Source organism: Chlorocebus sabaeus, chromosome 8, assembly GCF_047675955.1.
Source record: "Chlorocebus sabaeus isolate Y175 chromosome 8, mChlSab1.0.hap1, whole genome shotgun sequence".
NCBI lineage: Eukaryota > Metazoa > Chordata > Mammalia > Primates > Cercopithecidae > Chlorocebus > Chlorocebus sabaeus.
In genome coordinates, this window is record NC_132911.1 from 110435250 (window position 1) to 110449063 (window position 13814).

Sequence of the window (13814 nt, forward strand, 5' to 3'; positions counted from 1 at the left end):
TCTTTTTAAGGCTGAATAATATTCCATTGTAAGTGTATACATTTTGTCGATTCATTTGTTGCTGGACATTTTGGTGGTTTTGACCTTTTGGCTATTGTGAATAATGCTGCTTTGAACATTAGTGTACAAATATCTGTTTGAATCCCTCCTTTGAATTTTTTTTGGGTATATACCCAGAGTGGAGTTGTGGATCATATGGTAACTCTATGTTTAATTTCTTGAGGAACCACTGTACTGTTTTCCATAGTGGCCGCACCATTTTACCTTCCCCGCAGCAGTACACAAGATTTGGCTCAGTTTTTAAAATACCGAATTTTCTGTTCATCATCCAGTTGAGATACCCTGAACGCCTAAGGGCTGTGTTCAGTAGATATTAAAAGAATTCATGTATTAATACTTGAACCAAGTTCTATAAAAGATCAAATATTTTTCTTCTGTAATCCTTTTTTTAATTCAAAACTAATGCATGTTCAGTAAAGAACATTTGGCAAACATAGGAAGATTCTAGAAAGTTTATAAAAATCACCTGGAATTCGTCACCCAGAAACGATCATTGTTAACATTCAATATATTTGTCTTTCTTATAGAATAAAATCATGCATATTAATTTGTTATTTACATCAAATCAGGATTATACTATACTATTGTATCCTACTTTTTTATGTCATGAACCTTTTCCCATGTCATTACAGTTGTTTGAAAACATAGCTTTAATGGCCCTAAAATTTATTTAACTATTTGCTTATTAAGACATCCAGTTGTTATTAACAATCTGTATTGTTAAGAGATTTTAAAGAATGCTGCCCAGCATTCTTCAAAACATCAAAGACAGAAAATGCATCTGATAGTTACCTTATATTTTGAAGATCTTTGACTGCATCTTTGACTACATCTGATAGTTATAAAACCTTTGAAAACGATAAAATAATCCATTTAACCTGATAATGTGGTGGACTAATTTTGTTGTGGGGGTTTGGGGTTTAATGGGGTTAGGGGAGGTTATTATAACCAAATATTAAAAGGAGAAAAATTGATAGATATTTTTAAACAGACATCTCTAAACTGTTACCATTTGTTTTCTTATTTTTTTGGAATAATTAGTTTTAAGTAATTTTAAGTTATTTCATATTCTGTAATAGAGAAATATTCAAACTTTCTGATCTTTATGACTTTATAATAAAATTATGTAATAAATATAAAACTATCTAGTACAATTATGAGAAGAATGGTGAAAGTTCATCGTTTTGACCACATGAAAATAGTGGGGTTGCCATAGATTATCTACCTTGTATAATACTGCACAGAAAAAGCCATGACGAGTACCCAAATCTCCTGACTATAAGTGCTATTTCCTCCAGTGTGCTGCCTTGGTAAGCTAATAAATATCTGGGTTCCTAAATTCACCTATATATTCAGACCCTCAGTATACTCTTATCAGCACCTCTGGTTGAAAGAGTTAGAACTAATTCATTCTTAATTAGCTGTCCAAACAGTGGCAGAATAACATATTGTTGACTGTTTTATTACAAGTTTGTATACATGTAAAAGCATTAGAAACTTCATTAAATTTTTGTCTGGAACAACCATGTTAAGTATGCCTTTAAAACTTCTACAGTTATTAAAATGTCATTCAAAAAGACTGATAGAGAATATGTAGAAAATTATTTATATAATACGTGTGTGTATATAAAATTACTTTAGTATGGGTGTTGAAAAAGTAATAATGTTTCTGAAACTTTTACATTTTTTTCTTAATGTCCTTAGACATAATTTTTGTTCATTAACTTGGCTCTTTTGTTAGTTTAGTCATGTTGTATTTGTGACTTTACCTTTGAAGGAAAAAAATATAAATTACTTAAGAAAATTTACTTTAGTGCCGGTAAAGTGAGGTTTTATTCTGTAATTATTTGTCAGAATTTTGAAGGTAAAATTAACTAAACTACTTAAACTTGGTGTATGAGAATTGAATAAACACGGTTTCATCTCAATTCTAGGTTCTGCACTTTTAAAAGAAAAGAGAAGGCATCGATTACATAAGTTCTTGTGTCTCAGAGTCGGAAAACCAATGAGGAAAACATTTGTATCTCAAGCAAGTGCTACAATGCAACAGTATGCACAGAGAGATAAGAAGCATGAATATTGGTTTGCTGTGCCACAAGAAAGGTAAAAAACCCATATGACGACTTGAGAACATTATTGAGATTCTTTGAACTAAAATTATTTTGTGTATCAAAATACCAATGATAAACTATTGAAACATAGTTTATGATTAAAAGCAGACAATAAGTCTATTTGAAACCATTTTGCCCCTACTTTATAATTTGCCCCATTTTTAATTGCATTCTCTTTTGTAGTTTATTATTTTAAAATGTGAACAAATATCCCATTTGGGGAGTAAAGAAATGTAAGATATACCTTGGAGCAAGAAGAGTCATCAAAATATTATTTAATAAAGCTGCTTCCTGAAGGCAGCTAATGGTATATCATTGTTTATACTAAAAATTCCTCAAATATTCATTAAATACCTTCTGTATACATGACACCAAATTAACTACTAAAAGGATGTAGTGGTCTTCACAATATTTGTGTGTACCCTTTGCACAATTAAATTTTTCAGAAGTTTTAAGCAGTTGTAAACGATGTCTATTGTACTATCTTGTGAATTTTTACATTGTAAGTAAATACTGTTACTTATATGCAGTAGAATTGAAACATTATAATAACTTTCCCTCTCTCCCTATTATTCACTTAAAATTAACAGTTAGACATTGCATCATTACTTTTTCTCTTTAAACTTGTATTTCCATAATACCACCTCACACAATCTCATAAGGTGCTATATTTTTATCCCCTATTATAGTTCTTTGCAACAAACTACATATACTTAACACATTTACATATCTGTATGTGTGTATACTGAAATTGCATTTATTTTAACATTTTCTGTGACTTTTGTAAAAATAGTAAAGGGTTAAGGTTTTAGGCTACCTGCAAGCCAACAACTTAGTCTGCCTCCATTTGGTGCATGCTGGGAGAAAGCACAAACATCTGTACAATAGCAGTAATCAGAGCATCAGCAATTGTGAGATTTCTCTGTACCTCCTTTCCCACAAAGAATGTGAAGAAGGCCAAAAGACAGCTGCACGTACCTGGGGTTATTTTACAGAAGAGGAACCATAAGTTTAGGAAACCTGAATTTTTATAATGGACAGTAAACATGGTTACCCTTTGCTACACAGTAAGATACTATCTCTACTTTCTAAGATAATGCTATGCTAACATACTTGAAAAGATACTGCTAAACAAAAGTATTACACATAAAAAATAAAATATCATAGGAAATGCCTGTCTTAAGGAGATAGATGGACATTTTCTGTATCCATTGGTAGATTACTATGTTTCATTGAAAGGATGAGATAGGACTTAGCATCAATTCTGCCTCTCCCTTTTATTTTTCTTTATAAGTACTGAGAAGTTTTGTTCATAGAAAAGTCAGTGAGACTGAAGAGAATTTCATTTTTTTGATAATGTCTTTCAATTATTTAAACTTGTTTCTATGTAATTCCAAAAATTAATCATTTTTGTCACAGTATTTTAGTGATCATCAGTGAACAACTCCCTTGAAAACTCCTTCAGTTTTGTGGAAATCAATGAGAAACCACCTGACATACAGAAGGACTTATTACCCAGTCTTTATAATCGTTTCCTGTCTCAACACCAATCTTGGACAGCGTCGAAGTTTTTATACTGTCGGGCATGTCCCATTGTAAATTCTGAATAGGTGAAGATATGCCCTTCCTTTATAAATTAGGAAAAGTGCTTTAATGAAAGTAGATAACAGGAAATCGATAAAATATCTTGACCATACTGTTTTTAGGCAGATTATTATGAGCAAAGAGTAACATATGGAAATTGGGGATATGCAGATTGATTCCCTTAGCACCATCTTATGTGTTTGTGTACCTCTTGGAAAATCTTTATATGTTGCTTTGGAAGACTACAGCTTTTAGTCATAAAATGATAATGCTCTTTTCCCTCTTCCCACTCCACCATATATAGAGTAAGTACAATGTGTGTCTTCCACAACATTGGCTTAATCTTAAAATATGATTTGCATTATGCAAATGATCAATACCTGAAAGGGTCAGAGCCAGATATTCAAACGTTCCAGTGATGTTGAAATCACTCCAATGAGAAATGTAAAAATTAATTTTTTCTCGTTATTCTTGGTTTTATTTTAATGTTTGCATGGAATTTCCTATTTTAATATTCATTCTTGTATCTTGGTTAATATTCATTACAAATTAGTATTATTAGGATTCTGGTCTTTATTGTAGACATAAAACTTAGGAAAACTGCTGCATAGATAGTGAGAAATTAATAAAAAGATAAGATATTACATTGAAAGAGAAAATGTAGCACCTTTTAAATATGTTAGCTGCCACATAAAGAATGGCAATTTTAAAAATTATTATATTGAAAATATAATTTCTAGAACCATGGTTATTAACAGATATATGTTAGCTGAAAGTTATATAATCAATTTTCAAAAACATGTTAATTAAAACCAATAAAACAGATATTTGAAATGTGTGTATGACTCTCAAATATGTTTATCAAGCAATGTAACAACTGGCTTTACTCTAGTAAACAAAACATTGAAAAGGGAAACCTGAGATTTCTAAGATTAGATTATCTGTCTCTCAACACTGTGTGTTCCTAGTATCATTTAAAATTTAAAGAAATTGCATTTCTATTAACTTGGAAAATTCTATATAATGTCTCAAAATAGGCCATTAATAAATTGTTTACTTGTATTTTAGATCATTAGATTATTGTAGGAATGAGGTCAAAGTTGTGTATCTAATTTCCTTTTCCATCACTAGTGTCTTTAAAGAAGAAAAGCATTATTATATACAGCATCTGACCTAGTCAAAAACATGCCAAGGAAAATCTTAATATAGTTTTCTAAAGAACAACCTGACAGAATATAGCCAAATAAAATTTTCGAGTTAATGCCTTCCTGATGGTAGACCTTTTATATTAATATAAAACAATATATTTTGTGTATATTTTAAGTCTTCAAGATTTATCAAGATATTTTACAAATATAATTTTGTAATTCTGGCAACACAGAATACTAGGTATATTAATAGTCACTTCTCCTAACAGGACAGATCACTTGTATGCCTTCTTCATTCAGTGGAGTCCAGAAATATATGCAGAAGATACTGGCGAATATGCCAGAGAACCCGGATTTATAGTAGTAAAAAAGATTGAGGAGTCTGAAACAATTGAGGATTCTAGTAATCAAGCAGCAGCCAGAGAATGGGAGGTAAGGAGAAAAATATGAATATTTTAGTCATCTTTTTAGTTTGTGTGAATTTATAGCTTTATGGTAGTACAAAGTATAAGTGATGTTTGCACAAAAGAAGAATTTTTTTTTAAAGGTCAGGTTCACTATCCGTGTTTGTATGTGGTTATTGAATGAATCTGAATAGTGACTTTAATACTATATTTGTCATTCTGCTTTTGCTTTAAAATACTAGAAAACTCACCATCAATAAAATGACTTTTATTGAGTGTGTTATAGAATATTTAGGAAAAATTAACATTATGACAAAAAGGAAATAATTTTAATTTTGTTGTTATATTAATGTTCATAAAACATCGATTTCACATCTGACTTAATTTCATCTCCTTCATGGAGGAGGTACAGCAGTCATTTAACACATCTGTGCATAGTATTTGCATAGCATCTATGCAAATTACTACTTCTTTCTAGGTTTCAGACCTACGCATTATCTTGACTTAAATTTTTCAATAATAATTTTAAGGAAATAAGTGGGTGCTAATTTTACAAAGTAGTAGAAATTTTATGTGCTCAAATTTCCTGAACTTGTTTAAATGGTCAAAGTAATACTAACAGACTTTTTGTAACTCCTCTTACATATATCTTAAGATTACATATTACATTTTACATGCTTTATCTTATAAGGTTGGTAGGGTGGCAATATCTACATCTGTTGGTGTTGCCCAGATTTGTCTCTTCTTGATGCATTAGAAAATATAGAGCAGATGCTAAAATGTGATAATAAATGTAATCAAATTTTGTTAATCATTTGGTGTTAATGTTTGTGGCTGTTAATGTGATATGAATATATCTTGCATGCACTTAACATGTATAGTAATTGAACGTATACATGGCTTGTCTTTTGTTTAAAATGCAAACTGATTTGGAATGTGTCTGATTTCATTCTGTATAGTATATACAGCATCAGTTTATACTGTGACTCCAGTATAAGGAAGAGAAAGAAGAACATATTGACTATGTATTTTGGGTATTTTAATACTTAAACCAACATTATCAATCTTAATACCAGCTTTATTCATAATGGCCCCAAATTGGAAAGTCCCATTAGCAGGAGAATGGATGAATACATTTTTGAATACTTACAGAATTCCAGATAACAATAAAAAAGATCTACTGGTACAGGCAACGACATTGATGAATCTCACAAATAATATGTTGAGTAAAAGAAGCCTGACACAAACGAGCAAATACTATGTAATTTCATTTACACAAAGTTCAAAAGGACAAACTGTCAGAAATCCACCCCACGACAGGCCCTGGTGTGTGATATACCCCTCTGCACATGTACCCTAGAACTTAAAGTATAATAAAAAATTAAAAAATTAAAAAAAAAAATACATCACACTACTGGATAACTGGGCTGTGACAGGGTGGCTCAGGGACAGGAGGGAACTTTTTTGAGTTCCGGGGGTGTTCTATATGTTACTCTCGGTGGTGGTTACTTAGGTGATTACATATGTAAAAAATATATATATATATCCCTGAGCTGTGTTTTTAAGATTAGCTTTAGGAGGTACTTAAAATATCCCAGGTGATCAAAGATATGTACCTGACTAAGGCAGCAACAATTGAAGGTGGAGTGGAGGGTGATGAAATAAAGTTAGAAGAAAAAGTATTAGCTAGCTAATTACACAGGATTTAGTGACAACTTGGTAACCATAAAGTTATCTCTAGCTTGGGTGGTAAGGTGGATGGCAGAATTGTCAGTCACGAACAGGAATTGAGAGCTTTCTCTCCATGAGGTTGGAGTACTTAACTTTGGAAATAAGAGACTATTGACTATTTTGATTCAAAGGAACTGTCTCAGTTTCTGTGCAAGACTCTGCAGGTTATAATTTCTACAGGAAAAATAAATGTCTCCTCACCAGTCCTTTGACCAGAATTAGTGCAATTCAAAAGAAAATGGAAGAGAAAAAAAATAATTTTGGAAACTCCTTGCTACATTGTCTGAAAATATTACTGCAGTATCCAATATGGTAGCCACTAGCCATATGTGGCTATTAAGTACTTGAAATGCAACTAATGCCACTAAGGGACTGCATTGTTAGTTTTAATTATTAATTTAAAAACTGATACTTGGTTCCATTATTGGACAATTTTTAAATATATTAGGAATAACTTAGATATATGATCTACTTTTTCAACTGTAAATTTCATGAAATCTAAATATGATCTAAATCAGTCTAAATCTAATTAAGGTCAAGTATTTCCTATGAAAATTTAGTGTCTGAATTGAGGTGTGCTGTAGTGTAAAATACTCTACTTCTTATAGCCAATAGCCACATGTAACCATTGAGCATTTAAAATGTGGCCAGTCTCAATTGAAATGAGCTATAGTATAAAATACACACTGGATTTTAATGACTTAGAATGGAAAGAAGAAAGAATGTAAACATCTTGTTTGTTTATACTGATTAATATTGAAGGGATAATATTTTGAATATATTAGCTTAAATGTATTAATACAACTAATTTCACTTTTTTAATGTGGCATCTAGAAAATTTACAATTGTAATGTATCTTACATTATATTGCTCTTGTTATGCCTCGTGGATCCTAAGTGCCTAAAAAATGTTTGTTAAACTAGGGAGGCCGAGGTGGGTGAATCATGAGGTCAGGAGTTTGAGACCAGCCTGGCCGATATGGTGAAACCATCTCTACTAAAAGTACAAAAATTAGCTGGGCATGGTAGCACACACCTATAGTCCCAGTTGCTCAGGAGGCTGAGGCAGGAGAATCACTTGAACCTGGGAGGCAGAGGTTGCAGTGAGCCAAGATCATGCCACTATACTCCAGCCTGTGCAACAGAGTGAGACTCCGTCTCAAAAAAATAAATAAATAAAATAAAAATGTTTGTTAAACTAATGAGTACTTGTTTAAGGGAAAGAGTAATTTTAAATGTTAGCATGATTTATTTTAAAACAGGAAGAATTTGGCTAAAACCCTTATATAAAACAGTAGTACTTCAGAATGTGCTGTGATGTTTTTTATTTTTGTGTTCTACATAGGAATGGAGAATAGGTGCCCTAGAATTTAGGATGAACTTGTTATGGCTACCAACTTGGGCATCAGTTAGATTTAAACTAACAGCTCTACTCACTGTTATTCTGCTTTAGTGACACTTAAAGAGATCTTTATTATCCCTGACTGTTATTCAAGCAGAAATATATTGCTAGCCAGAAGTGTATACATTGACTGGGGAAGTTTGTATATGATAAATTTGGTAAACGTATTGTTTATGTTTTTTTCCCTTTCCCTATGTAAGGGTCATAAGGCAGGGATTTGTCAATTTCTTACACTATCATATCTTCAGAACTAAGAATTGTATAGGCATATAGTTCATTCTCAATATTTATTAATGGATAAACTTAGGCATAGATTAAAATTAAGGTATAAAGCTTCTCATCTTTCAAGATTTCTCTATTTCCTAAAATAAGTTCTTACATCTGTTGTACTAAATATTTTTTCATAAAGCCATAGATTCTGGACATTTTAACTGATAGTCCACAGTCTGTCATTTACATTTTGTTGTTGTTGTTGTTCTGTTTAAACATATTCAGTGAAAGAGAATTTATTACCTCAAAGGACAATACTTTACATTTTAGGACAGCTCTCTTAGAAAGTTATTTGTTACAATAAGCTTAAGGAAACATATCTTTGTAAATTTGATTCACTTATCTTTATTCTGTCTTCCAATGCAAGTCAATAACAACAAGAAACATTTTCTATATACTGCAATAGTGTGAAAATATTTGTTGTTTTCCCTTTTAATCTTGTTTCAGAATTATTTTCCCCAGTACTTCAACTGTTTAACTTAATGAACTCTGTTCAGATCTTATATTATTAATATCAGTACCCCAAAATATGTTAAAAGAATTCATAAACTATGGCACCCCAGATTACTAAATAATCTTGGGATGGCAGGATTAATTCCTGCTAATTACTTGGGATAGCAGGAAAAATTCCATAATATTTTAAAAATTTTAATTTCCAAATATGAACATTGAAGGTCAGTCCTATTGAAGATAGACAGAAACATATATTTACTAAGAAAAAGAAAATTTAGCCAAATTTTAAGGTGGTCAGTAGTAATAAATCAGTTCCTAAGTATTTGGATAAAGGATCTGAGAAATACTATTCTTATCACTCACTATGTGTAAAGGACTGAATTTCCTCTTTTTGTAACATCACTTTGTATGCTACATGATAAAGAGTATTTTGGTGTGGGCCGGGCGTGGTGGGTGACGCCTGTAATCCCAGCATTTTGGGAGGCCAAAGCAGGCAGATCACGAGGTCAGGAGATCAAGACCATCCTGGCTAACGCGGTGAAACCCCGTCTCTACTAAAAATGCAAAAAATTAGCTGGGTGTGGTGGTGGGCGCCTCTAGTCCCAGCTACTTGGGCGGCTGAGGCAAGAGAATGGCGCGAACCCAGAAGTCGGAGCATGCAGTGAGCCAAGATTGTGCCACTGCACTGCAGCCTGGGCGACAGAGCGAGACTATGCCTGAATTAATTGCATCAACGTGGCTGCTATTGATGAGAAAGCATGTTTTTAAACAATCAAGGCACAAAATGATTAAAGAAACCTTTCTTCATAGTGAACCAAACTTACATTTTTGGTGTGGTACCCAAATAAAAGAAATATGCATTATGAGTTTTGCTTTTGGGGGTCTGATAACCTTACTTTATAACCAAGAAGGAACTACTTATTATAGTCTTTCCCCTGATTTCTGCCAGTATTCAACACAGGAAGTCAGTAAGTATATCCAGTGTTGTAAAGATGCTGTTTGATGCGGGGCTTTGCAGTTCTATGAAAAATATTACTTTCTGTTTTTTGATACAGATTGTTTTTATGCCTTTTCACTAAAAAGGGAAGTGTTGTAATGGCATTTTAACAAATTGTCAGGCAAGTCCTGAGGTGAAGATGAGGCAGAATGCCTATTGACATCTGCTATTTCCTGATGATCATACTTTTGTTCAATAAATATACAAAAATAAAAGATTAATAGTAAAACAAATTCACATGTACCAGTCATTCAGTTTTATCAGCTTATTTCTTCTGTGTCCCTCCTTTTCTCCAATTGTTCATAGTTATTCAAGTGTCATAAAAATATTTAGAATACATGTAATATGTACAGTATGCATTTTTACAATTGTTTTTTGAGTCATGATCCAACTAAGCTCTCAAATGTTGCAGTTAATTAAAATATCTCTTAAGTCTCTCTAAATGTAGGTTCCTCCACCATTGCTTTGCGCTGCTTTTTATTTCAGTTTTTAAGAAATCAGATTTTTTTCTGTAGAATATCACACAGTCTGGAATTTGCTGTTTGCATCCCCATGGTGTCTATTAACATGTAATTCTACCACGTGAATGATTGATAGTTAGAGCTAGAGCAATACATTTAAGTATAGATTATCATCTTTATTTTACAGATAATTTCTTTTTTCTTTTTTCTTTCTTTCTTTTATTTTTTTGAGACGGAGTCTGGCTGTGTCGCCCAGGGTGGAGTGCAGTGGCACGATCTCTGCTCACTGCAAACTCTGCCTCCTGGATTCACGCCATTCTCCTGCCTCAGCCTCCCGAGCAGCTGGGACTACAGGCGCCCGCCACCATGCCCAGCTAATTTTTTTTTTATTTTTAGTAGAGACAGAGTTTCACTGTGTTATCCAGGATGGTCTCGATCTCCTGACCTTGTGATCCGCCTGCCTCGGCCTCCCAAAGTGCTGGGATTACAGGTGTGAGCCACCATGCCTGGCCCAGATAATTTATTTAAGCTTATTTTTTATTTGGCTAAAATTCTCATAGTGGTTAATCTCTTAATTCAGAGCCTATACTTTTTCCACCATACCAAGTGCTCAACTTTGGCAGAACCTTTGCATCATGATGGGGAGCTTTCAAAGATATCATTGCCAAGGTCACAAATCAGACCAATTAAATCAGAATAATTGGGGCTAGGACCTAGTGGTGTTGTTTAAAGCTGCCTAGGTAATTGCATTGTGCAGTCAAGGTGGGAAAACAAGTGTACTATGCCATGCCACAACTTGGTGTTGTGTTAAACATATATAATATTAAGACTGTGGAAGAATCTTTAGACTATATTGATTATAACATAGATCAACTTTTCAGTTCCTGTCATGCAAATTATATGAAATATTTTTCATATTCCTTTCATCTGGGGTGCTGCATCAAAAACATAAATTTGGTTCACTGTGGAGAAAGATTTCTTTAATCATTTTGTGCCTTGATTTTTAAGAAAATATATTTTCTCCTCAGTAGCAGCCATGCAGATACAATTAATGTTGGCGTAGCTCCCTTACATACCACAGGACTTCCATCATGTTGTGTACTCAAAGATACTGCAAGGAGAGGGAAATCAAAAAACATACCAGGCTGTAAGTCAATGATCTCTGAACTTTGTCTTCTTCAACTTTATCTATCAAATACCCTTTAAAATTTAATATATTTGACAAGTGCCCGAGGATCCAGTAGTATAGCTTAAAGGAGTGACCACCACAATAAGCTCAGATTCATGTAAAACTTTTCATTCACTTTCATAATTTATTTGTTGTAATATAAAGATAAATTTGAAATTTCTTATCATGAAGTCAAGATGGTAATACTGTAAGTTGAATCACTTTCATCCTGCAATCATTTATCATGAGACATTACATACCCCGGACAATATCAGCATCCACCCCAAGTACTAACTTTAAGAGGCTGTATGCTAGAATTTTCTGAGAGTCAAGGATTCATTGTGTCACATGTCCAGCATGCCAGTCTTGCTGCTTGACCACACAGGCCTCAAAGGTGGAGCTTTTTATGCTAACATTGCTTTTTGATTGCTTTCCTTTGGATTGACTTTTCCACTCCTTTTGGAATAAGAGCTGGGAGAGAAAGCTTTCCAAAATTTTTCATCTCTAATTTTATACCACATGTACTTCAGTATCTTTCATGCTCCAAACCTAATTAAAGCATCCAGTTCTCCTAGGATGATAAATAAAAACAACTAAGAAACTGGTTTTATTAAATCAGCTTTACTTGGTTTATTTGGTCTCCCACACATTTACTTGATTAAATTTTGAGAATGAATTTACTAAGATTATGTGTTGATAGGGTGTGTAACAGTATTTTTCATTCTTAAAATGATTCGTTTTTGAATAAAATCGCTCGGGCTTCCCTCTTGCTGCTCACGATTGCCAAAATATTGATAAAAAGACATGCTGTACAATTTTGGGGTTTTGAAACAACTTGTATCTTTTTAGGTATGTGACATTAGTCACATTTTCTCAATAATTGAAGTTTAGGTTATTTAAGCATGAATGTAAATATGTTAACTACTTACTATATAAACCTCTAGACCATTATTCAAAATATGTTAGAATCTGCCTTTCAGCTTAGTTTTTAAAATAATTTATAGTCTTTCCATTTTGACTTTAGTATTTAGTGCTGTCCATTTTAGTTAAATGAGTATAAAATATGTAACCTGTTCTTAGCATTGTAGGCCATAACATTTATCACATTATGTCATTGTTGGATTTGGTTTTTCACTACTATGTGGCAACTGCCTTGTGGAGCCAGTTCTGTTTTCACAGCTGTCATTAAGTAGAGTTATGGTCAAGATCATTCATTAGGTTTCCCTGAAAACTTCTACAACTGTGGTTATTGCTGCAGCTTTTAAGAAACACCTTATCAGGAGACTTCCCTTGTTTGGTTAATACCTTACTTCCTAAGCTGACAGGCAGTGAGTATTCTGGTGTTCATTTTATTAAACATATGTTTTTTATTATTATTAAGGTACAGGTAACACCAAAATTAAAACTGAACTAATATATTAAACGCACAAAACCCTCACGATCTCTTCTCAGTCTAGCCAGCAAAATCCCCATAGAATTAATTTTGTCCAAAAGTGAAGGAATTCTCTGTGTCTAAAGTCACTACATTGAGAAATCACATTTTTCAGATAAAGGGAATTTTTTTAAGTATTCTTTTTTTTAATACTGATCGAATAATCAAATAATATTACAAATTATAACTCCAGAAGACATTTAATAAACCTGAAAAAGAAATCAGAAGGATTAAACACGTAATTGGAATTTGTAAGTTGATAGGTACTGACTTTCATAATATGGTCATGCACCACATAATGACATTTTGTTGGTCCCCTGAGATTGTAATGGAGCTCTCTCTTAGCGATGTCATAACATCATAGTACAATGCATTACCCTCTCTATGTTTAGATATATTTTGATATACAAATCCTTATCACTGTGTTACAGTCACATATAGTGTTCAGTACAGTAACGTGCTATATGGTATGGCCTAGAAGCAATAGGCCATACCGTATAACCTAGTTATATAGTACGCTATTCCATTTAGGTTTATGTAAGTACATGCTGTGATGTTCACACAACGAAATTGCTTAAAGATGAAGATGCATTT

At 32.8% G+C, this 13814-nt stretch overlaps 1 protein-coding gene across 12 annotated transcripts in view; it reads left to right on the plus strand.

Annotated features, from left to right (window-relative positions):
• OXR1 (oxidation resistance 1) overlaps positions 1 to 13814 on the plus strand; it is a 477189-nt gene that overhangs the window by 432255 nt on the left and 31120 nt on the right. For all 12 annotated transcript variants that reach the window (XM_008001339.3, XM_008001336.3, XM_073018312.1 and 9 more), the window contains 2 exons: positions 1995 to 2163; positions 5173 to 5335. In XM_008001339.3, coding sequence (XP_007999530.2) covers positions 1995 to 2163; positions 5173 to 5335 — 332 coding nt within the window. The remainder of the gene's footprint in view (positions 1 to 1994; positions 2164 to 5172; positions 5336 to 13814) is intronic.